Source organism: Staurois parvus, unplaced genomic scaffold (genome assembly GCF_062004578.1).
Source record: "Staurois parvus isolate SC_StPar_1 unplaced genomic scaffold, SC_StPar_1.0 ptg000365l, whole genome shotgun sequence".
NCBI lineage: Eukaryota > Metazoa > Chordata > Amphibia > Anura > Ranidae > Staurois > Staurois parvus.
The window spans coordinates 207,987-234,750 of NW_028318161.1; the positions used below are offsets into that span (position 1 = coordinate 207,987).

The 26,764-nt window shown below is 44.1% G+C and overlaps 1 protein-coding gene across 1 annotated transcript in view; it reads left to right on the plus strand.

The window, feature by feature from the left end:
• Window positions 1–495: 495 nt before the first annotated feature.
• Window positions 496–26,764, plus strand: part of LAS1L (LAS1 like ribosome biogenesis factor) — a 133,590-nt gene continuing 107,321 nt past the window's right edge. The window contains exons 1-3 of the mRNA XM_089685177.1: window positions 496–678; window positions 5,545–5,670; window positions 18,979–19,048. Of these exons, the coding sequence (XP_089541303.1) occupies window positions 548–678; window positions 5,545–5,670; window positions 18,979–19,048 (327 nt within the window). The 5' untranslated portion in view covers window positions 496–547. The remainder of the gene's footprint in view (window positions 679–5,544; window positions 5,671–18,978; window positions 19,049–26,764) is intronic.

Sequence of the window (26,764 nt, forward strand, 5' to 3'; positions counted from 1 at the left end):
ACTATGATGCCATTTTACAGCTGCATAGGTAAGTGAAGAGTTAAACATTAGCCACTACTACTTGCAACATAGTATCAAGCACTGCAGAAAAGAAAAACAGACTAACAACAAAATCATGACCATATCCAGTATGTGTGTACAAATATACTGACACCTAATGGCAGTGTTAAGCATTGCAGCCAATCATCCCATCATCCCTATACGCAGTTTAGTACATCCCGACTGGGTCTAATTAAACAGAGAACTAATAATGAAACCTATTTTGTGAGGTGGGAAATACGAACATCTACTAACACAGACTGTAATGATACAACACACTCTCACTTATGTGGGCCATGCTGGGTGATATATGTGAGCACAAGTCAATTCATGAACTGTGATCAATAGAAAGTTAACCAGCAAGACACGACAAGGAATGAGTCCTAACTTCCTAGGAACCAAACCTCAGGCAGTTTGTACCCGGGCGGCACTGTTCAGTGTCACACCACGCTGAAGCAAAGGAGCTCGCTGATTGGCGGGATAGGTTTGCCTGTGTAGCCGCTTGGAGATGGCGGGGAAGCGGCAAGTAGTAGCATGGATCAGCAAGGCGGAATGGGAGCAGGTCTTGGAGTATCTGTACAGCCGGGACAGCAAGCTTCAGCGGGATGCGCTACACCAGCTATCTGCCTGGAAAAGCAGGTCGGGGCTCTGTTCTGTGTAGGAAGGGGAGCGTCTGTTCTGTGTAAAGAAGAGGGTTTTGGGGGGTAGAGAAGGAAGAAGCCTCCCCTCTGTTATGGGGGAGGGGTACACTTTGCTCTGTCTGAAGAGGGGGAGTTTCCTGCTATGTACGGAAGTGGGGTAGCTTCTGTTCTGTGTAAAAAAAAAAAAAAAAAAAAAAGTGATAGGAAGGGAACCTCTGTTCTGTTTAATGAAGTAGGAGTTTAAAAGAGGGGGATTGGGGGGAGTAGCGTATGTTTAGCATTAGGAAGGCTGGGATTGGAATTGGGGGGTAGCATATGTTTAGCATTAGGTAGGCTGGGGTTGGGAGGAGTAGTGTGTGTTCTGTATAAGCAAGGATGGGGAGGGGGTTAGTATCTGTGTAAGTAGAGGGTGGCCTCTGTTCTAGGTAAGGAGGAGGGGGGAAGGGTGGCCTCTGTTCTAGGTAAGGAAGGGGGTGTTTCTGTTCTGTGTAAGGTGGGGGTTGAGTAAGAAGGAAGCCTCTGTTCTGTACTCTTGTTCTTCTTCCTTCCATTCTACATTCCCCTTCTCTACTCTTACCTGTCTAACTTTCTTGCTTTTTCACTCCGTGTGTGCTTTTTTCCCCTCAAAGATTGTTGTCTTTGATTGTTGTCTTCTAGGGTCTGCTTTTTAAACTTTGTGTTGCATGAATGTCAGAAATGTGTTTTCTCATTAAGGTACAGTATTTCAGAAAATTCTACCACATTTTGGCCTCTAGATTGAGCTGATGATACAGGAGTTAAAGAATATGTAAACCCAACAGTTCACATTCCTGATATGTGCCTTCTGTACCATGTACTTGTATGAAGAAGTATTGTATTGCTTCCTTTGTGTGAAATCCCTGGTGTTCTTATTAAAAACTGACCATACTAGGTTTGAAAGCACAGCATGGTCAGTTTTCTGTCTGTGCTGGGAAACTATTGTAATGATCAGTTTTATATTGGCCACTCCTCACCCTTTGCACAGCCGTTCACTGGGAAGAGCAGTATACAGCTGAAAACAGAAGGTAAGAGATCACTTATAACAATGGGGAAAAAAAGGTAAAATGCTGCTGACGTGACATTTTTACCACATGTCGGTAACAACCCTTGCAATCCATACATACAAAGAAACCAAAACAAATAAGTACAGAAATAAGTTATGTGTAATAAAATGGAATGCATGAAGAAAGGGAGGTGCAAAAAGCCATAGAAAGCTAAGACACCAGCTGAAATCTTAATAGTCATTAGAAAGCAATCCTGCCCTTTGTCAGTGCAAATTAATATCAGCTGGTCCAGTATCAACTGATGGCCTATAAAAAGGTGTCTCATTACCCAGGTGTCACACAAGAAACATCTCATGGTGGGTAAAAGCAAAGAGCTCTCTCACTACCTTTGCAACCTTATTGTTGCATTACATACTGATAGCATTGGTTACAGAAGAATCTCTAAACTTCTGAATGTTCCAGTGAGCACTGTTGGGGCCATAATCTGGAAGTGGAAAGAACATCATTTCACCATAAACCAGCCACAATCAGGTGCTCCTCACAAGATTTCTGACAGAGGAGTGAAAGGAATTATCAAAAGAGTTGTCAAAGGATCACTTGTGGAGAGCTTCAGAAATACTTGGAATTAGGAGGTACAATTGTTTCAAAGAAAACAATAAGTAATGCACTCAACTGCCATGGCCTGTATGCGCACTCACCATGCAGGACTCCATTGCTGAAAAAAAAGCATATTGATGCTCTTTTAAAATTTGCTGCTCAACATTTAGAGAAGCCTGTGAAATACTGGGAGAATATAGTCTGGTTAGATGAAACCAAAACGGAACAGTTTGGATGTTATATTACACACCATGTTGGAGGTCAAATGGCACTGTACATCACCCCAAAAACACCATACCAACAGTGAAGTTTGGCTGTGGGAACATCATGGTGTGGGGCTGTTTTTCAGCATACATTACTGGCAAACTTCATATCATTGAAGAAAGAATGAATGGACAAATGTACCAAGACATTCTTGATAAAAATCTGCTGTCACCTAGCAGGATGATGAAGATGAAACGAGGGTGGACATTTCAGCAAGATAATGATCCCAAACACAAAGCCAAGGAAACTCGCAATTCGTTTTCAAGAAAATGAAAATAAAGCTGCTAGAATGGCCCAGCCAATCATCTGACTTGCATCCAATATAAAATGTATGGTAACAACTAAAGATCAGATTTCATAGAGGCCAACGAAACCTTCAGCCCGGGTTCACTATGATGTGGTGCGGAATTTGCCCCGGTTTCTGTGCAGATTCTGCACCGCATCGTAATTGCACCCCATTCATGCGAACTGCTGCGGCTGTGTATTTTAAGTTAACACCCCAAAATCCATTTGCAAAACGGGGTGTGTTGTGCAGACTCTGATTGCATGGGTGTGAACACCCATGTGATCCGATTCTGGAGCGGACAAAATAAGGGTCCTGCACTTTTTTGGTGCTGATGTGTTTCAATTTGAGCCATACAAAATTTATGGCTCAAATTGCACCACACAGAAATCGCATGTGATTTGCACAGGAATGCGATGCCGTTCCTGTGCAAATTACATGCAATGTGCCGCACCGCATCAGTGTCAACCCGGACTCAAGATTTGTGTAGAAGAATGGGCCAAAATCACACTTGAGCAATGCATTTGACTAGTTTCTCCATACAGGAGGCATGTTGAAGCTGTCCTTGCCAACAAAGGATTTTGTATGAAATATTAAATTTCAGTTAGCATTTTATTACACATCACTCAATTTCTGAACTTATTTGTTTTGGTTTCTTAGTATGTATGGATTGCATGGGTGTTTACGACATGTGGTGTGTGTGTGTGTGTGTGTATATATATATATATATATATCACACACTATATTGCCAAAAGTATTGGGACACCTGCCTTTGCACATGAACTTTAATGGCATCCCAGCTTTAGTCTGTAGGGTTCAATATTGAGTTGGCCCACCCTTTGCAGCTATCACAGCTTCAACTCTTCTGGGAAGGCTGTCCACAAGGTTTAGGAGTGTGTCTATGGGAATGTTTGACCATTCTTCCAGAAGCGCATTTGTAAGGTCAGGCACTGATGTCAGACAAGAAGGCCTGGCTCACAGTCTCCACTCTAATTCATCCCAAAGGTGTTCTATTGGGCTGAGGTCAGGACTCTGTGTGGGCCAGTCAAGTTCCTCTACCACAGACTCACTCATCCATGTCATTATGGACCTTGCTTTGTGCACTGGTGTGCAGTCATGTTGGAACAGGAAGAGGCCATCCCCAAACTGTTCCCACAGAGTTGGGAGCATGAAACTGTCCAAAATGTCTTGGTATGACTTAAGATTTCCCTTCACTGCAACTGAGGGGCAAAGCCCAGGTGCAGAAATACAACTCCACACCATAACCTCCCTCACCGCCAAACTTGGCACAATGCAGTTAGGAAAGCACTGTTCTGGCTACTGCCAAACCAGACATGTTCATCGGATTTCCAGACCGAGAAGCGTGATTTTTTTTTTGCTCCAGAGAACGTCTCCACTGCTCTAGAGTCCAGTGGCGGCGTGCTCGACCATGGAAAGCCATTCCATGAAGCTCTTTATGCACTGTTGTGCTAATTTTAAGGCCTGGTTTGTAATTTTTGAAAATGAATGTGTTTATATCAAAAGGTAATAGAACACTCTATAGACCATTGTTCAGCTTGCTATAGCTGGTAGTCAGGGTGGTGTACTACTGTAGCCCTAACACCTTTCTTAGGGTCATCACACTGCTCCTCTGAAAACAGTACACAGAGTGAGCATTGTCATCCTTGGACAGGAAGTGTGTTACTGGCATGATTCAGGTGAAAATACAGGGAAGGGAGGTAGGGGAGACAATAAAATGAATGCATCTACCACATCTTAGAGCTGGTAAACTGCAATATACCAGGTTGATGATTTTCAGAGCTGCGGCGATATGGGAGGTTGTTGCATATATTAAACTGAAATTTTGCAATACAATGTCATTAACAAACACAAAATAAATTGTGCTACATAAAAAGACCAATGACCGCTGCACTCACTATATATCATAACACCTAATAAAAACAAATTGTATTGTGCTGCCCTTTCATAAATTACATAAATCATAAGTTGCATATATCCTAAATCATACCTGTGCATAATAAAAAAATACCACAAATAACAATATAACATGAAATTCATAAAGTGCAAAAAATAAAAAGTCCCATTTGATTAAGTCCAACCAAACAAATCTAAATGAGTAAAGTGCTATACCAGAAAGTCCAAAAAAGATCAAGGAAATTATTTTATGCACTTTATGAATTTTAATTTTATGGTATCTTTTATTATACACAGGTATGAATTTTTTATGATATCGCACAACACAATTTGTTTGATTAGGTTGTTGCAATTTCTGATGCCTGGCTCGGGTAGCAACTTAGGGACCACTGCTGGAGTTGCTGGTTTCAAAGCTGGATTTCTGTGTGCACTATTAAGTAAACTTCAAATAAAATAGGCACACATTTTTTAATGCACTCAGAAAACAACTAAAGTGAACCCAATATGCTGCCTTTGATGTGGACAGAGGCTTACTTTAAGCCTCCTTTAGCCTGACAGTGGTAGCATAGAGCAAGGCTACAGAAAAAGGGAATATGCCAAACCTTGATTACTGTGCAGATCTGGGAAGTTTGTTTGCATAAATGTACATGAATCTTAAAGCTTTCATGAACCATAAATCTATGCTTTATCTGTATTTGACATAGAATGCATGTGTGTACCTTGATGTGCTGATGTAATGTTCCTTGTGAAGTGCTATAGATTTTTTTTTTCTTCTCATTTATAGATATGGAAACAGTATACCACTTGCTGTGGAATGCACAGCTGACCTCGTTCGCTGCAAGATTCTCGATGTGAGCGGAGGGATGGGGGAACAAGAACTTGCCTCACTTTATGGTTTGGCACTTGTCAGGTTGGTATATAATTAGCAATGTTTTAGTCTATATATTCATACTTTGTATTATTAGGAGTAAAGCTGAACTTCAGCCTTTCTTTCTTGCACAGATGTACTGACTCCTGTGCTTAGCTTAATGTAATTTTGCTGTACATTGTAAGCTTTTTACAATGTGTATTAGAAGCTGCAGCAAGTCTGAACCTTTCTCATTTCCTGAGAGGAGGACAACCATCATCATCTAGACCTTTCTTTGTTGGCCTGATTGTCCCTGCTCGTCATTCATTGGATGTTATTTCTTTCTTTCAATCATGGAGGCACAGTGGGACATCTGGGTGTTGCCTAAAGCGTTCTTCATGCTAATACTGATTGCCAAGGGACACCTGTACATCAAAGTGTTTTTGATATTTGCACAACTCCAGCCCACTACTTGCATCAGGAAGAGAAGTACTGATGCAGGGTGCTGTGATGCTTCAGGAAGCTGTATGCAGCACTCTGCTGGCCCTTCCCTTCAGACGTGGTCTGCCTGCATTGCATAGAGGGGCGCATAGACCAAATGATGTTACTGTGTCTAAAATAACGTATGTTATGATAATGAACATACTCCTCATGTAACACTGCCTGGAGCCTCATAAAACAAATTGTCCATCTGTGACATTCTCAGTCTTTTTATTTTTTTAAAGGGGTATAAACCCAAAAGCAAACATTTATTCTATTGCAGCTTTCCAATTTGTAGATGTAATGGCTGCGTTAATCTTTTTAGGCATTCTTTCCTTTATTTTCATTTGTTGATCCAGCCAGTAAGTCTGTTTTTCAACAGAACAAGCTCTACTGCAGATGTAACAGTTAGTATTGTGACAACCCATTTACCACTGACACGAGTACTTACAATGTTCAGCTTTTATTTATTCATGTGCAACCTTTTATCTCAAAAGAAAAAAAAAAAGGTTTGTGTAACTGCAGCGTGAGCACATGATCGCAATGCTAGCAAAAGCTGTTGTGAATCATTCTGATTCATAACAGCTTTGCTTCTGTTCCTGGAGAGCTGTGATTGGCTCACAGGTCTCACATGGTACATGGGCCAATCACAGCACCCTGTACCTTGTGACCAGCTGGAGCCAATCACTGTGTATAGTTACGTAGTCTGGATGAAAAAAGACAAAAGTCCATCCAGTTCAACCATAGAAAAAAAAAGTTCTAATCCTATACCCACAGTTGATCCAGAGGAAGGCAAAAAAACAGCAAAGCATGATCCAATTTGCTACTGCTGGGAAAATAAATTCCTTCCTGATCCTGAGAGGCAATCGGATATTCCCTGTATCAACTTTACTTTATAAATGTTAGTATAAAGTTATATTCTGTGTATCTAAGAAACAATCCAGGCCTTTTTTTGAAGCAATCCACTGAGCTGGCCAGAACCAACTCTTGAGGGAGTCAATTCCACATTTTCACAGCTCTCACTGTGAAAAAACCTTTCCGTGTTTGGAGATTAAATTTCTTTTCCTCCAGATGTAAAGAGTGCCCCCTTGTCCTCTGTGATGACCTCAAGGTGAATAGCTCTACACCGAGTTCACTATATGAACCACTGATGTATTTATACATGTTGATCATATCCCTCCTTAATCTCCTCTTCTCAAGAGAAATTCAGTTCCTCTAATCATTCCTCATAGCTGATCTCCTCCATGCCTCGTATCAGTTTAGTTGCCCTTCTCTGTATTTTCTCCATTTCCCCAATGTTCTTTTTGTGAATTGGTGCCCAAAACTGAACTGCATATTCCAGATGAGGTCTTACTAATGATTTGTACAGGGGTAATATGATCTCTTTCTCTCTCGTCTATACCTCTTTTAATACACGAGAGGACTTTGCTCGCTTTAGAAACCGCAGCTTGGCATTGCATGCCATTATTAAGCTTGTGATCTACCAGAACTCCCTGATCCTTCTCCACCATTGATTCCCCCAGTTGTGCTCCCCCTAGTACGTATGATGCATGCATATTCTTAGCCCCCAAGTGCGGAACCTTACATTTATCAACATTAAACCTCATTTGCCTCATAGTTGCCCAATTAAACAGTGCATTGAGGTCGGCTTGAAAGTTGAAGACATCCTGTAAGGACATTATTCCACTGCACAGCTTGGTGCCATCTGTATATTGTGAACTGTCATGAACTTAACCCATTCATGACAGTTCAAAGCAAGCTTTGCATTGCAGAGCAATAATCTTTATTGCCCCTGCAATGCAAAGTGTTTAAAAACTATGGTAACATTGTACTACTCTGATGAAAACATTTAAAAAAAAAAAAATTTAAATTGTTTTTTTCTGAAAATGTTTTAACTACTTTCCAACTGCCCAACCGCAATATGCGGGCAAGCAACGTTTCTGGGCAAAGCGACGTGCCCTTACGTCGCTTTCTATCTCTGGGTATCTGTTCCCCCCCACCCCCCGCTGCCCCCTTTTTTGCTGGTCTAGGGAAAGAAGACTCACCACACTGACTAAAAGCACTACATTTTACACATGTTAGATTAGCACATTTAACCCTTTGACCGTTCCTAATAACCCTTTGATCACTCTTGTCACCCAGCCAGTACCATTAGTGCAGTGTCAGTATATAGAATTTTTCACTGATCACTGTATTACTGCCACTAGTGACTTCAGACAGTGTCAGGGTCTGTAAGAGTCTCTCCTGGCTAGTGTCATCTAGTGTTAGATTGCCTGCACACTATCGCACTTTCGCTTTAGGTCGCGGATCACCACCATTCCTAGTATAGTGTTTGTACAGATCAATATATTGATCATGAACAGAACTGTACTAGTGTCTCCTTAGTACAGTGTCCCCAAAAACCGAAGTGTTAGCAGGATCAGCCGCGTTTGCTGCCAGCACTAGCATTTGGCCCCTCTGCTGTTTTTCATGGAAGATTTGTATTGATTGTGGGCCAAAGCAATTTATACACACAGCAATACATGGTCGCCCATCCAAATTCATCTCTTGCCAGACAATTCACCGTTTCTGAATTTAAAATGTTTTTTTTGGGCCTAACCCTGAACATGTGCATTACAAAAATGCATTGTGGTCATATTAGTCCACAGACCTAATTCATCATATGCCCATGTTCTGTGCTGTTACATATATGCCCAACATGGACCAGCAACATACTGGTACATCACTGGATTTTGAGTGGCTTTACCAGAATGATGCCTGCAGCTACAGGCATCATCCTGGTATTTTTTTTCAGCTGGTGGTCGGCTTTCATGTAAAAGCAATCCTAGCGGCTAATTAGACACTGGATTGCTTTTACCACCCCCCCCATGCTGCTTTCCTCTGCTTTCTTGGACTCGGGATGGGAAGCCAAGAATGCAGCCGGCAGTACCGCTTGCTGACCATAGAGCTGATCAGAGACTGGAACGGCTCCAACCATCTCTATGGTCTAAGAAACCAGAAGCTACAAGCACTTCATAATTTTGGTTTCACCGGATATAAACCACGTCATCTTAAAATTGGGAAAGCATCTGATCACATCGATCTCGGTGTGATAAGATGTTTTAAGGGCAGAGGAGAGATCTAGAGTAATAGACTCTAGAATTCTCAGAAAAGAGTACCTGTCACTGCCTATTGCTATCACAGGGTATATTTACATTCCCTGTAATAACAGTAAAAGTGATATAAAAAATGCAAGCATCAGTCCAGTGTCTGTATGTGAACAGATTTCCCCAGTCATCTTCCAGGACAGCTACTCGAGATAGGCTCCTCCTATCTAAAACAGGAAACACATGATCTACTTAAGTTTTAAAAAGAACCCCACTGCCATGAGATCTCAGTTTAATGTGTTTCCTCAGGATGGACAGGACACATTTTTTATTTTATCATTCATTAAGGCTTTTATGCTAGGGAGCAAGGGCCATTCATTTGCAGTTACCCAGGAACATGCACAGTGTGCTGAGGGGAAATTCTGGCAAGCGAGCCTTTGGATTCAGGGGACCCCTTCCCCTCTTTGTTTATTGTGTGTTAGTGCACATACCTCATGGAGAAGGCGAGGTGCTGGCCCGATCGGTAATGGAGTCAGGGGGCTCCCTCCTCAACCTCATATTGTCCCAGTGGATGGCGGTTCGGAGTGCGGCCTGGGCGGGTTGTGGCTCTTACTGTAAGTTGTAGCTGCTCTTCTGCAGCAGCCCCTCTCTTTGAAGCTCTGTAGGTGGGGGAGAAAGGATTTGGGGGTGGAAGGAGGGCTCTGTACTAGAAGTGGAAGGTTGTAAACTGACCTGTGAGACGTGCTTTCCTGAGCCCTGCACTGTGTACATATCTCAGTCATGAACTCTGTATGCATTCTGCTCCTAGACCCTGCACTCTATACACAGTGTGCTCCTGAGCTGTGCACTCTGTATGCAGTGCACTTCCTGAACCCTTCACTCTGTAAGGAGTGCACTTCTGAACTCTGCCCTGTGCAGTATGCACTACTGTTATTTAACAATGCTCCATTAGGACCCTACCACTGTTAGGCATTGGTGTGGTGAGGGCATGGTTCAGTTCCTGCACCTACTCTCTGAGGGAATAAAAGCCTTGTCGGGCTGTCCCATCCTATTGGGACTCATCAACCAGCCAGTGCTTCCACTGGCTGATCATAGAGGTGGACACCACTGCACACCCGTGTACTCAGGCAGGTTGCAGACATCTGGCAAAACCCGGACACAGGATTGAAAGTTTGATACAGAATCCATAGAGTCTAAAACACCGCTTTTTCTGCTCAGAAACAGCAATCTGGAGCTTCGCATTAACCTTTACATGTAAATCCTGTATCATATTTTCCTATGTTATCACAGTGACAGGGCCTTCCTCTGTGTGGTCAAACAATTCAGATGAGAGCACATCTTGATTTGTTTTCAATATATAAGAAGAAAAATCACACAAGTGCGTAGATTTTAAATAAGAGAATTTTTTTTCTTATTTTTGTGGACATTTGTTAGTTATTTTGGACTTTTTACTTTTCACCATTGGTTTTTCTGTGTTATTGTGTATCACTAGCGCTGTACCCTTGCTTAAAATATTTAACACTGGAACACATATATATGAGAGTGTGTATGGGTGCTGGCAGCTGTTTATTAGTGCATCATAGCAGCTCTGACATATACTAAAAATAAAATCTCAAAATTGTACACCTTAAAGGGCTTAGCACCTCATGCACTGATATGTGCTTACTTTGTCATGTTGGTAGGAGTTTCCTGGGAATTCAGACATTAAGCCTCCTGTTGCCCAGCTTTGAAAGGCCACCATCTGATCTTCGGTTTGTACCTTTTTTTTTTTTTTTTTTTTTTTTTTTTTTTTTTTTTCCCCCTGAGCTCTACCAGGTGAACATCCAATCTTTTCTGCTGCAAGGGTATTGCAGCAGTTCTCTGAGCTGAGTTTGTTTACCCTTGCCTTTATTGGGCCTATTGGCACAGTTCTGTTTGAGTGTTTGTTGACCAACCTTCTTATCTATTGCTTGGGAACATCTTCAGGTTTATGAATATCAAGCCTGTGTCATGTACTGTACAATTAAGATAAAAGGCATTTTGACTTCGAATGTAGGCCATCCTCACCACTTTTCCTGTGTTATTCCTCGTTGCTTGCTGCAAAACTGAGGACTTAAACATTGGGGTAGGGCTGTAGGGGGTTTGTCCCAAGGGTGTTTCCTCAAAGTCAGCTTTGCCAGTGCCCAGTCACTTGAAGGTAGCAGCCTATAATCCAGGGCAGTAGGAATCAAGCAGATGTTGAAAAGGTGAGGGTGGGCCGCCTGGAGGATGAATGCGCTGCCAAACTCTAGATCCTCTATGTTGCGAGATGGGGAGGTGAGTGAACGTGTGTTTTTAGAGTCCCACCTCAATAAAGGAATCGCTAGTGGGAAGGTCCCACGACAGATTCAAGGGAAAATCTTAGGCCCAAGGGTTTGGGGTAGGGGGGAGATGGGGGGTGGGGGGAGTTTTGAGAAGAGGGGGTGGGCAGGGGGATGTTTTATTTGAAGGGAGAACATAAGTATTATCCAGTGTGGTACTATGCTGACTCACCAGTTAAAGGGGCCAAAGGAGTATCAATTGGGTTCTTGAAAAATGTTAATTCTTCCCTGGAAAGTAGACCCAGAGGGTGGGTTTCTGTTTCTTTGGGGAAAGTTACAAGGATTGGAATATACATTAGCTAATATATATTGGCCGAACAAAAACCCAGTGATATTTTTAGAGGGGGTGTTAAGGAAACTCTCTGAATTTAAAAAGGGAAGTCTGATCGTGGCTAGAGATTTTAATCTGTATTCAGACCCTCAGTTGGATGTGTTATGTACACAGAGAGAAGGGAGTAGGAAGTTGAAATTATTGAAGAGATTATTATATAAATATCAACTTGCTGGTACATGGACAGTGAAACATCCAAGAGAAATTGATTATACCTTCTCTCATGTGCATGGTTCGTATTCCAGACTGGATTATATAATGATAGAACATAGACAGTTGGAGTCATTGGTTAGTTCCAACATAGAGGTTATGTCCATTTCTGATCATGCTCCCATCACGATGAGATTACGAGCAGGAGGAGGCCAAGATCAAATAACTTTATGGAGACTAAATGAAATGCTCATACAGGATCCCGAAGTAGAGAAAAGGTTAAGGTGAGAAACTGAACAATTTTTTTAGCTCAATGAGACTAGTGAGGTCTCGGAGGCCACAGTCAGGGAGACTTATATTAGAGGATAACTGATTTCGGTAGGAACAGAAAAAAAAATAAAAAACAAGGAAAAAATAAAGATGGTGATGGAAGAGCTTTATAAGTTGGAACAGCTAAATAAAAAAAAAAGAGAGAAACGAGAGGAACAGATGTATATCTGTATATCAGGAGATAATACTTAAAAGAGATGAGTTAAAAGATCTTATGGAACAAGAGTCAAGGAGGATATTTAATAGGGTCTCAAAGGAAAGCTACCAGTGGGGGAATAGACCTGGAAAATACTGAATGAGAAGGTTAAAGAGCAAGAAATCCAAAAGAGAAGAAACGACAACAAAAAAAAAAAAACTTAAACAATGGTGTGGAAAACTGTTAAGTAAGAAACACTAAACTTTTTTTATTTTTTGTTATTCTAAAATTATACTTCAAACTTTTTTCAACATGGGGGGTGTGGCTCGATGTAGGATGGAGAAGACTCTTTGAGCGAGAGCTCCCAACATCCTGTCAATTCATCCTGCACCTCACCGTTTGGCCTTACCTTGCCTATGCGTACCTATTACCAGCGCTGGGAGCACGACGGTGTCTCTGGGCATTCCATCCGAGGGGACATCAGCTGCTCCCATGCTGCACAAATAGCCTCCGGCAACCCCAGCCACAGGAGTGGACTCTATCTTGGCCAGAAGACTCCATGCGCTGCTGGCTAAGCTCCGTATGGCGGAGGGCTTGGATCTCCCTGCTCCTACCAAGGAATCTCCTTCGACGGGAGACACAGCAGTTATTCTTTAAGCGATCGAGCAAAGTAAGTCTTCATTGCTTTCTCACATAGATCGCCTAACAAAGGAATGTAATTTTATCAGGGCAGATCTCGATAAAATACGGGGCCATCTGATAGAAACTGAATCCTGCATTTCCTCGGCTAAGGATGTCACTGCCACTCACAGCAGCAACTAGCCAGCCAAGAGCACACTATCAAGACCCTAATGGGAAAAGTCAGACGAAGCAGAAAACTGCCTCAGCCGGAATAATGTTGGGGTACCTGAGGGAGCTGAAGACCACCCAGCAGAATTTGCGGAAGGTTTTTTTCAAAACTGTCCCGAACTGGCAGTTGGTCCCCCCTGACCTATGTGGTTGAAAGGGTCCATGATGTCTCCACGTGTCTGTGACCTCCTGAAGCCCCTCCGCGCCCCTTCCTATTGAGGTTTCTCAACTGTCAGGATCGAGGCCACATACTAAGCGAAGCCAGGAAGCTGCCTACCTTTTGTGCACGAGAATACGACAGTACACTTTTTTCCCCTGACCTCTCTGTTGAACTCCAGCGCAGATAGAAAATGTTCCAATATGTTTGTAGATGGCTCCAGGAAAAGATGCCCTACAGTATGCTGTTCCCTAGCCGAATACGGGTCACCCATGATGTTACGGTGAAATTTTTTTGATTCCTCGGAGGAGGCCGAGGCTTGGACCTCCACATTGTGGTAAGAAGCCCTTTCAAACTTGGCTGCTGCATGTACTTTTCAGACATGTGCACCTATTAGTATCCTTAACCACCTCTAACACTACTAACCATGCTGCAGTACCCTGACCCTTCTACATTCTCTTCTGCAATCTACAGACTTTGGTCATGTGGGAGTACAGAAACTGCATTGCCTGGCTTTGGGCCTGCATTATAATCCTGGGGCTGCGGTTCTTGTTGCCCACAGTGATCCTGGAAATAGGTCACTCTATTCGTGCACATGGATTTACCCTCCGTTTTTCACCTTCTATGTGATCCTTTCTTAGGGAGCTGGACACCGGTGGGCCTTCTACTCTTCAGAATTTGGGCCCCCCAGAGTCTGTCTTCAACACAAGGAAATTAAAGATTTTTACCTCTGCATATCTGTTTTCTTTTTTTTTTGTCAGGTTGACAATTGTTTTTGAAGGACTCTTGTTTTTCTCGTTGTAACAATGAGACTAACCTGCTTGTGTTCATTAAGTGGTTTGGTAGGGAGTTTTTTGCTTGCTTCTCATTTAATTTTTTTTTGGCTTAGGCTCTGGGTTTGGATTCACTATCTGGTCATGGTATTACAGTGTACAACTTTGCTTTTACTACTGTGTCTGTTAAGGAACTGTATTATGTGGTGTGGTTGGCCCCCTCCCCATCCTCGAATCCTCCCAGTTCATTGCCAATGGTGTCATCATGGAATTAAAACTGATATCATGGAATGTTCGGGGCCCACAAACCCCATATACCCTTCCTTCAAGAAACCCACTTGGTGGGTAGTAAAATTATATCCCTCCGAAGATATTGAGTGAGATAATTTTTCCATGCCACATATTCCATTTATGCCAGAGGGGTGTCTTTTCTCCAAATCATTACAGTGTAAGGTAGAGCATGTCCATTACAGATCCTAAAGGTCAATATATTATTTTGCTTCTAAAACTACAGGCCCAACTTGTTAACATATATGTACCCCCCCCACACTATATTATATACGGTTATTGACAAACTTGCACCATTTTCCTTGCTCAGGGTGGTCCTAGCTGGAGACTTTAATGACACCTCTAACACTGCTAGAATGCCTGACCTGGATCTTTTACATTGGGCTTCTACTCTAAGCCTTACTGAAATTTGGAGATGGAAACATCCACAGTACAGGCACTTCTCACACCTCTCCGCTGGCTCCAGGATAGACCTTGCATTTTGCATATCTGCTACTTAATCCATCGTCTCCGCAGCATCCTATTTGCCAGCAGGAATTTTGGATCATTCTCTGCTAGAGGTTGTCCTGCAGTTTGGGAGGGGAGGGGGTGACAGTTTAGGGCTGCTGGAGGTTTGCAACCCTGTGGCTTAAAGACAAGGTGGAGGAGGCTATGCAGGGGAAAGTTGGTCAATAATGGCAATTCAATGAAGGCACAGCCCCTCCTCTGGTATCATGGTATGCATTTAAAGCTGCAATCCGTGGGGACTACATCTTGGCTATAGAAGCAACCAGGTTGGAGTACGCCTCTGAATGGAGATGCCTAGAGTCTCCGGCTACTGACGCTGAGGTGACTTCCACGTGATCCCTCACCGGAGACGTACTCTTCCCTTTGAACTGGCAAGATCTTCTCTTTACACTTTAATAATGTGACCACTGTAGAAACTAAACTATTGCAGGCCAGATTGTTTGTTTGAGTCGGGAGACAAAATTGGGAAACTTCTGGTCAATTTGATAGCTGAACCCAAGATCATTCACACGGCAAGGGGAGATGTTTCTAAAGAGCCCTCGGTAATTTGGGGCATATTAATCCCCTCCCAGCACAGCTTTGGGACCCAGGTTGCAGGGACTGTCACTACCTAAGCTGGCAGCAGCCGAAGTGGCTCTCTTACACGCGGCAGTCACGCTGGAGGAGGTGGAGATAGCTATATACTTGTTACATCCAAACAAAACTCCCAGACTGGATGGCCTTCCTGAAGATTGGTATGAGACGTCTGCCCCAGACCTGGTCCCACGTCTCCCAACAGTTTTATGCTGTTTGTTTAGATGAGGGCAGCTTACCTGATTCCATGTCACAGGCTCACATTGTTTTGATCCCCAAACCCAGGAAAGATGTCTCACAATGCTGGTCATATAGGCCCCATATCACTTCAAAATTATGATTTAAAGTTACTCATGAAACTCCTTGCTAACAGGTTGTTGATAAACATTGACCAAACTGGCTTTATGCCAGGCAGGTCAACAGATGTCAATCTTCGTCGGGTCTTTACTCATCTACAGATTCCCTCTGAAGAGCAGGGTGTGAAGGTGCTGGTGGCACTAGACCTGGAAAAGGCATTCGATACTGTAGCCTGGCCATATATAGAAGTGGTTTTGGAGGAATTTGGATTTGGCCCCACTTTTTGCAAATGGATATCAGTATATCAACAACCAGTAGCTCAAATTTAAGCTTTGTGGAGCCCTGTCCCCTCCATTTCCAATGGCAAGGGGAACCTGACAGCGTTGTCTTTTCTCTCCAGCCCTGTTCTCCCTTATGGTAGAGACCATAGCATCGGTCATCCTTTCAGCTGGTACTGTTAGGGGGATTAGGGTGGGATCCACTGAGGGGAAATTGGCTCTTGAGCCCTCCCTCTGGGCAGCATTGAATCTCCTCTCCCAGTACGCTGCAATGACAGGGTTAAAAATAAATTGTGATAAATCCCTCATTATGCCAGTGGATAGGGAAGCTGCACAAATGGCGGATTTGTCGCTACCCTTACGGTGGACAAACTAAATTAAGTACCTTGGGGTCATTGTTTGACCAAAAATCGAAGACTTTTGCACACTTAATATCTCCCCTCTCGTATAGTTTGTTTTAAACCAAATTAAAAGGCATGGAATCGACTACCCCTATCTTTAATTGGCAGAATTAACTTAATAAAAATTAAGTTACTTCCCCCTCTGTTATGATTTGCGCCACTCTTCAGTATGGATCCCAAAGGTGGCCTTTAAAATTTTTCACTCCCGAATTACAAGTTTTTTTATGGGGCTCTCGTACTCCTCGGTTTTGGTTGTTGTCGTTGCATAGGCAGTGGACCCAAGGCAGCCTGGCCTGCCCTGACTTTTTCTCATATTTCCTTGCAGAATTATCACATGCCAATAATTGGCTCATCTCCGATACTAACTCCGCGGTGGTTCTTGAGGCAGCCTGCTTAGGCTCACAGTCTTACTATTTATATGAAAACTGTGATATGATTTTGAGCCCGGGACACGTACGCCATTATGGATGAATCCTACACTTCCTAAATTCTTCTCTGTTCTGGACCCCTCCATCTGGGCGGCCAAGGGGATCAAATATTTGACCCAGATCTGCGAGAGTGGCATACTATGCAAATTTGATAATCTTAAAAATAGATTTGCACTGCCCAATACCCTTTTCCATTTTCTCCAGCTCCATCATGCCTATGCTGCCCAATTTGGAACCATGGCTGTAACCTTTCCTCATTTTGACATGGAATCTCTTCTCAGGGATGTCTCCCTGGTTAAACCCTTATCGAACATCTACAAGGCCCTCCAACCTACGGACCTTAGTCCTTTTGGGTGGAGGAGCTGCCAGAGCTGGACGATAAGGATTGGGAGGAAGTTTAGGAGTATCCCTTCACTCAGTTGGTCTCTTGGATTGACTGAACCAATTTAAAATCCTTCCAAAGTTCCATTATATCCCTCATAAACTCCATAAAATCTATCCAGAGTGTCCGCCCACTTGCTTGTGCTGCGATGCAGGCTCCGCTGGATACTTGCATATGATATGGACATGTCCCCGTTTACAGACATTTTGGTCAGGACTCCTTCAGTTTATTACACTATCTCTATACCTCAATGGGCAGACATCTGTATATTGTCACTGGTCAACGCCTTGGCCCCTACAAGGGCGGTTCATACATAGCTGGGGTTACTCCTGTTTTATGCAAAGAAATTAATTGTACTGAAATGGAGAGCTTCAACTACCCCTACCATAAACTATTTGAAGGTACTTGTCAACTCGGTTATTCCTCTCTATAAAGAAACATGTGAATAGTGGTGTATACATGAATTCAACAAGGTATGGGATATATGGCTGGAATCCAAGGCTACCACTATGAGCCAAGGCGATGCATCTGATAGTTCACCCTAACTGATCCGATGACCGCTTTTGTCCTGGATATTGGACATGCCTGCCCTATGTAATCTAATCTAGGCTATTTCTGTGTTCTGGAATTGTTACAATGGTTATCGGGAATGGTGGGGGGAAAACCGACTATTCCACGATCATTTATCTTTTAGCATGCCAAACAGAACTCTAATGCAGAGTGTCTCTAGTTATCTTTTGGATGCAGTAAGCACGAGATTAAAGCTGTGGCCATGTTTACTTTGGTTGGTTTGTAATTGTGTCTTATTTTGTCTTGTAACTACTGAGCCCGGAATGCCCTAAAAGGCTCTATTTTGTACTTTTTTCTACAATTAAAATTCATTTAACAGAATTGAAAAAACAAACAAAAACTTTTTTCAACACTTCTAACATACATGGGGAGGATGCTTGATATGTTTTTGTGTTTATCTATTCTTACTAATATTGCAAATGTGTTTTTATTATTTTTTATTGCTGCCTATGCCAACTGCACTCCCATTTCTTGTGAGAGAAGAAAAAAAACTTGGTTTGAGTTGTGCTTTAGTCCTTGTGCACACTGGACATTTTTACAGCTACTGTTTTTGGCTTTTGACGTTTTTTTTTACAGCCAGTAAACAGCCCAGCATGTTATCCTATGTGTCCATGCACACATAGACTGCAATCATCGTTTTTGGCTGGGAAAAACCCCCAGAATTAGTGGGTTTCTAGAGTAGTTGTTTTAGCTGTAAAAACGCTCTAATGCTGAAAAACATGGTAAACCGCGGCAAACCAGCATTTTTGGACTTTTTTTGACTAAGAACATTTTTTTTGTTTTTTGGTCACAAAAAACCTCTTAAAAAAATGCAAACGTAGCAATACGCCGCTAAAGACGAATACACAACCGCTGAAAAACTCTACTTTACACTGCTACCATTACCAGCGTTATTAAAACGCCCAGTGTGCATGGAGCCTTAAGTGAAAAAGCCATTTTAAATACTTTTTTCAAGGAAAATAAATATTTGTTCATGTTGTACAATTGTGATTTGCATTTGTTCTTCTGTTTTACAGGTTTGTAAATATTATCACAGAAAATAAACAGAAGACAATAATTATTCCTTTACGACGTTTAGCTAATGAGGTGAGGTTATTCCTAAATTCCATAATAAAATTCTGATCATGTTTGTAAAATATTCTATCTATAGAAAGTGTGAAGGTTTGTGTAGAGGTCAAAAATGTGTTCCATTATGAATCACATGATGCATTTTTCAGTAGTAATATACTTTGTTTCACAAATGAACACCTTTGGGGTGTCATTATCTGTTAATGGCAGTGCTCATTTTTTGCGTCTTCTGTGAACACTAAGATGTGAATACAGCCTAAATGAATACTCTAGTTAAAGGTGTTTGTACACTTTCAAATGTTTGTTTAACAAGGTATTAGTGCAGTTATATTACCTGTTTTTGTTCTACCTTTTTTATGATGTGCTTATATCTCTTGGCTGCAGTTTGAAGTGTCATGGCTGATTGATGCCCCTATGTCCGTGGTTTGCTACAGCTCACCTGTCTGTGTTTACCAAAGGATAAGAAACCATTTGTTCTGGGTCACATAGCATCAGTGCATGCCCTGCCATTTCCTCTGCGTCGCATCATAAATGTGGGAGTGCTAATGTGATGAAATAGTGATCTCTCTGCTAGTTGCTCTGCTTGTGTCAGATCTAATGACTAGCTTTCTCCGGAAAAGAACTAGATTTAGAGACCCAGGGTTTGTGGGATATGTAGCTTTTTTAACAGGGAATGTTTGTTTTTAAACTACAGAGGTCATGCAAAAGCCTTCTGTTCTACATGGCATGCCTTATTTTTTAACACAAACCGAAACTTTTAACTTCACAATGTGAAGAATTACTCTACTGTAGACTCTACGTACAGGCTACCAAATGACACATTGAAACTACATGATCAATGCACATCTTAAGCAAAAGAAAAACACACGGTGCAGTTTGAAAGGTTTATAATGCTTTTAGATGAGACCCGTATTTGGAGAAATATGCGGCTGTCATTGCTTACTTCCTTCTGAACATAGTAGTGTTCCAGCTGTCTCTGGCATCTACACTATATTGCCAAAAGTATTGGGATGCTTACCTTTACACGTACATGAACTTTAATGGCATCCCAGTCTTAGTTCGTGGCGTTCAATATTGAGTTGGCCCACCCTTTGCAGCTATAACAGCTTCAACTCTTTTGGCAAGGTTGTCAACAAGATTTAGGAGTGTGTCTATGGGATTGTTTCATCATTCTTCCAGAAGCGTATTTGTGACGTCAGGTACTGATGTCGGACGAGAAGACCTGGCTCACAGTCTCCCCTCTAATGATTCCCAAAGGTATTCTGTAGGCTGAGGTCAGGATTCTGTGCAGGCCAGTCAAGATTTTTCACCCCAAACTCGCTCATCCATGTCTTTATGGACCTTGTTTTGTGCACTGGTGCACGCTGACAGCTTGTGAGCAGAGCCGGTAATCGGCATTCCTCAGAGGGGACATGTACACTGATCGTCAAGGCACTGATGATCAGTGTGCCCTGATGATCTGTATAGCCCCAGCAGTGCCACCTGTCAATGTCCATCAATGCCAGGTATCAGTGCTCATCAATGCCACCTGCCAGTGCCTACCAGTGCACATCAATGCCACATATCAGTGCGCATGTGAGCTGCCTTTCAGTGCCAACTATCATTGCGCATCATATATGAGTGCTGCCTTTCAGTGCCCATCAGTGATGCCTGTCAGTCCCATCAGTGCCCATCACTGCAGCCTATCAGTGCTCATCGCTGCAGCAGCTTTAGCGCACATCAGTAAAGGAGAAAAAATCGCTTATTTACAAAATTTTATAACAAAAACTAAAACTTTTTTTTTTTTTTTCCCAAAATTTTCAGTTTTTGGTTTGTTTAGCAAAAAATAAACCCAGAGGTGATTTAAATACCACCAAAAGAAAGCTCTGTCTCCAAAAAAAATTATAAAAATTTCATATGGGTATAGTGTTGCATGACTGTGCAATTGTCATTCAAAGTGTGAGAGCACTGAAAGCTGAAAATTGGCCTGGGCAGGAAGGGGGTATCAGTTCCCTGTAGGCAAGTGGTTAATGTGTCCATTGAAAGGGTAAGATCATGTGGAAAAATTCCCCAGGTTTTCGCTCAATTCGGTATCTGAGTAGAATCCTTCAATATTGTCATGCAATAAGGCCAGAATTAGACTTTGATACGCCAGACATTTTTGCCAGGCATCCTTAAATACTGGAACCTTGTCCACTGGGCACATAAGGGTTTTAATGAGATAAAACTGCTAAATCCACCAAAGACATAGTTCACTGCATAGTGAACTCACATTTCTTGAGTATTGCTGAGTGAACCCATTTTTGGTGGAAAGAACAGCTTACAGAGTGAGCTTAGTCCGATTTACCAAACATGCTTTAACTGGGAATACTGTGGCATGCACCATGATCCCAATTCTGTAACCTTTTAAGTAAATGATTCGGGAAGCAGAAAGTCAGCAAGTCCAGACTACTTCCATGAGAACTCCAACCCTAGAGTTTTTCAGGAGTTTATTTTTCTGAAGAGGATACATCTGCCTTCTTCTCTACCAGAATATCCTCCCTTTTTTTTTTTTTTTTCGCCTCATCCGTCCTTCTCTGGTTCCTTCTCTGTAATAAGGAGAGGGGTTGTAGGGGAGAAGGGGAAACTTTCTGTTTGTGACCAAGGTGGTCCAAGTCAACAAGTATTTCAGGAAGCTGCTGCTGATACTCAGAAGTGGCAAATTAGATTTCCTCCCTTGTCACAGGTAACTGGAGGAAAAAAAGACACCTTGTAGGTAGTTTGATACCAAATTGGGTACAGGAAGTCCTATCTGTAGCAAACTAGCTCATCAGAGTTGGACGCAGAGTTCCCCCTTTTTCTTTTCTTTGTATTGGAAGTATTCCTCTCATTCCCTACCCCCTCCCTTCCTGAGAGGCAAACGTTATCTCCTGACAGATGGTGTGGGTCAACCAGGTTAAGACATCTTGAGTCCAGGTGCCAGGCAGTCTGCTGAAGTGTAACCTTCGTCACTCAAAACTGTGTAGGCCCACACATCATAAAACTGACCAGCAATTAATTGAACATTCCTCAGGTCAAATGTATGTTTCATATCATAGAGTATGAAGCTGTTAGTTTTAACTCAGAGTCCCACTGACTCCTCCCAAAACAGAGTAGTCAGAGCAAGCCCCCCCTTTCAGAGGGATTTTGAAAAAAAGGACAGGCTGGCAAGCCTGTTAGAGCTTAACACACATCTCCTGAGTGTAACATCATAACAGAGGAGATCAAAGACCCATCCTGCTCTGCACTTGGATCTGCTTACAAACCAATGCATATTGACAAGTAACTTAACTCTTAATATATAGTTACATTTTCTTTGTAAATATTTTATTGCACCTGTTTGACTCTTTTAGTAATAAATCTTTCTTTCTGAAAGTGTTAAACTGTTTCTAAGCGCTTACAATTCATGAATTCCTGCCTTTGAAGAGACGCTACTGTGTTTAATCCTCTGCCCAATCGTCCTGCGGTGACCGTATTGGATAGGCGACTTTTCAGTCATTATAGTGTATATTTGATAATGGGAGTTTCCCAGTCTCCGACAAAAGTGGTGGTGGCAGTAGAGGGTTAGTTGCGTAATTAACCCGACCCAGTAACAAGCGCATTCAGGCTGCAGGCACTGATTGTGGCCCATTAGCTGGACAATCGCGGTGCAGGGTGCAGCTGGGTGTGGCCTTGTTACGCGCGTCACACCGCGGTTTTAGATCGGCCGGTCCTTTTGTCACGAGTTTGGTGAGAAGGTCTGGGGTCTGACGCCGCGGGCGGGACGTATTACTGTTAGTTGCGGTTGTGCGATTGTCGCATGTTGGTGGCGGCAACCGTGTGATCCGTGACACTATCCACCATGGAAACAAACTGACCACCAGAGGATGCATTGCATGGAAGTCTGTGTCCATGATCTTTCCTACTTGTGAAAGGCATTGGGGTCCCTCACCCCAATACCCCTCCTCTGAACTGGTAGAGAGATAATTTATGTAAAAACAGAGGTTGCACACATTTGCAAATATATTTGGAAGACCCCTTGCCTCGCCAAGGCTTCTCTGTAAAGTGTAGTCCTATCTCTTTATATTTCAGAGTCTCCAAGTTGCAACATATATAGCAGTGGATAAATTAAGGGCAGGCATGCCTGAAGGGAGCCCATTCCTCCTCAAAGGTGCAGGGACAGCCCAGCACGACCACAATGGCAGTTAAAGGCTTCCAATGTGCCTGCATGCCAAATCAGTTTTTTTGCAGGCTAGCTGGGAAATCTTTTGTGTTAGTACTGTGCAATGCCCCTCCATGTGCACCTTACTTCAAAAGCTAGTTATAAATTGGGGTGGTTGCCATATTTAACCACATCAACCACTTTGATGGATACGACACTGGACTTTTGGTGGTTATTCCAGGGTGATGGCTACAGCTACCATTTTTGAGAGCCGTCAATTGGCTCTCTTGTAATAGCAATTGGCTAACTAGCTGCTCGATCACTAGTACAAGCATTGGGAGGGGACTTATCCCCCTGCTGCCTTCCACCGGGAGACCCGAGTGACCGGCTGGCGCATCCACCGGACAGCTGAACAGAACTGGATTTGGCTTTGAATGGCTCTCCGCTGTGGTAACCCAGAAGCAATGACCTGTCATTACCTCCAATTTTACCTGGATGTCAACAGTTCAAATTCTTCTGAGTTTTTAAAAAAATGGCAAACACTGATCTTGGTGCTTTGAATGCTTTTAAGTGCAGAGGAGGGATTTATTGACCCCAGATGCCTTCATAAAGAGTACCTGTCACATGCCTATTGCTGTCAGAAGGATGTTTACATTCTTTGTGATGGCAATGAAAGTGATTTAAAAAAAGAAATGACAGCAACAGTGTAAAAATTTAAAAATGCCCTTGTCCCCATGCCTGCATGCAAAGGTGAACATATGCGTTGGTCCCACACAAGGGCAAACCACGATCATCCCACACATGTGAGGTATCGCTGCGAGCGTCAGGTCATGGGCAGTATTTCTAGCACTAGACCTACTCTGTAGATCTAAAGTGGTAACCTGTAAAGGTTTTTAAAGCATCGCCTATGGATAGTAAAATTGTACGTCGTTTGTCGCCGTTGCACTGGCATGTGCAATTTTAAAGCAAAATGTCTATCTTTTTACTTGGCATAACAACATCCTTTTATATTTCACTAAAAAATTTTGTTGTATATTGTTGTTTTTTTCCCCTACCGTCTTTCAGGCCAGCACTCTGAGAGACCTCGGCTCCTCCCCATCTGAGGAAACACCTCCACCTACAATAAAAAAGCTCCACTCCCCTCTGACCTCAGTTCAGGTGTTTCCTCCGGTGGGGAGACACGAGGAGGCGCAGGAGGACGATAGGGGAGCCGAGGGCCGGATAGCCGGCTGTGAGGCCCGACGCAGCCGGGAGTGAAGGCCGGAGTGTCCGGCTGCATATCCTCCCAGGGCAGGCTGCCAGCAGTGAGAGTGCATCCCGGGGGACGGGACAGGGCACTTACCTGCTCTTCGCCCCCCGACCCCCTCCGGCGAGGGGGGGTGTCGGGGTGGCCGTGGTGAGGTCTGGGGAGGATCGGGGGGAGTTCCGCTCCTTCCCATGCTGGCGGTCTGAGGGCTTTGCCGGGCCGGACGTCGGGAGACGGCGGTTTCCGGCGGAAGGGGCGGGGCTTCGCCCAGGGCCGCGACTTCCGCTTCCGGTCGCGGCCTTCACACCACGGCGGCGCGAAATTCGAATATGGCGGTGCGGTGCACAGCGGTCTGGGGGACAGACCTGCACCAGGCGACCACCCTCCGGTACGGGATGTCGGAGGCACCGGGACCAGGAGATGCCAGCACCAGCCAGTCACAGGTAAGGTGCCTCAGTGGAGGCCTCCCCTACCTGTGGGCCCCTAGCAGAAGGTAGGGCAAGGGGTCTGCGGTTTTTCAGGCCCTTGCTGCTCTGCTGGGAAGCAGGGGGGGGGGGGGTGTTTAGTGTCGGACTGATTGGGCTTCCCTCCTCCCCCCTTTTCTTTTGTGTCTTGCAGGGCAAGGCCCGAGCTAAACTTAGGCACCAGGAGCCCAAGCGGAGATGCCCTTCCTGTAAGGAAGTTTTAAAAGAATCTTGGCGAAAGGTTCTTTGTGGCCCATGTATACAGGGGTTGGTGAGGGAGGAGAAGCCGGAACAGGGGGACCTAGCTAGGTCAGTGAAGGAGTTGGCTACCACCTTCGACTCCTTCAAGTCCCTCATGGAGAGGTTTGCCCTCCCATTACCTACACTTCCCCCCCCCCCAGGTGGCTTCGGTGAGTCGTCGGGAACCCCTTATGACTGGGGAGGAACCAGTGGGGGACTCCCAGTCTGAGGAGGAATCAGCGGGTGAGGGTCCCTCGGAGGAAGGGAGGGGCCCCTCCCGGTATAAGTTGACCCTAGAGGAGGTTGATGAGCTCCTGGGGGCTATATACGAAACCCTGGACATTGAGGAGGTTAAGGCCTTATCTCTCCACGACCAAATGTATCAGGGATTGGAGGAGCACCAGCACAGAATGTTTCCTGTGCATGACATTTTGGTAGACACGATTAAGAAGGAGTGGCAAGACCCGGAAAGGAAACCGTTCTTCTCAAAAGCATTGAGGAGGAGGTTTCCGTTTTCGGAAGACCCGGAGGCGGTCTGGAACAAGAGCCCCAGGCTAGACGCGGCCTTTTCCCAAACGACCAGGAGAACTGACCTAGCGTTTGAGGACATGGGGGTCTTACCGGACTTATTGGACAGAAGGGCAGAGTCTCTCCTTAGGAAGGCCTGGGACTCGACCCTGTACAACCTGAAACCGGCCATGGCTACGACAGTGGTAGCCAGGAACTTAGAGTATTGGCTTACGCAATTACAGGCCCATATTGTGGCAGACTCTCCCAAGGAAAAAATCTTGGCCTCTTTTGAGACCCTTTTGCAAGGAGTGGGGTATATTGCGGATGCTTCCGCAGAGTCGGTGAGATTGGGGGCCAGGTCTGCTGCCCTGACCAATTCAGCCAGAAGGGCGCTGTGGCTAAAGACATGGCAGGGGGACATCACTTCAAAAGTTAGGTTATGCGGCATCCCCCTCACAGGAGACTGTCTGTTCGGCCCGGGGTCAGTGCGTTACCGGAGGTTCCGCATGGATTCCATTTTTACAATCAGGTCCCTAATCCCACCAGGTGCATTCATGGCATCCATAGACTTGAAGGACGCCTACCTACACGTGCCCGTGGCGGAAGCCTCTCAGAGGTTCCTCAGGTTGGCAGTGGGGGGGGAGGAAGGAATTCGACACTGGCAGTTCAGGGCTCTTCCATTCGGCCTTTCCTCCTCGCCAAGAGTATTCACCAAGGTTCTGTCGGAGGCACTGATTTCTATCCGCTTGAGGGGGATTTCAGTGGTGGCCTATCTGGACGATTTGCTGCTCTTCGCAGATTCAGAGGCTCACTTACGGCAAGACCTGGTTATAGTGAGGAACCATCTGGAAAGCTTGGGGTGGATTTTGAATCTGGAGAAGTCCTGCCTGGTGCCTTCTCAGAAGGTGATTTACTTGGGCTACACTCTAGACTCGGTAGACCAAAAGACCAGCCTGACTTTGGAAAAAGTCACCAAGTTGGAGGCCGGAGTCAGATTACTGCAGGGGAGCAGGTCGATGTCCATAAGACAGGCCATGTCGGTACTTGGATTGCTGACAGCGTCCATTCCGGCGGTTCAGTGGGCAGGTCTGCATATGCGTCCCCTCCAGTTGTGGATCCTGAGGGTTTGGGACAGG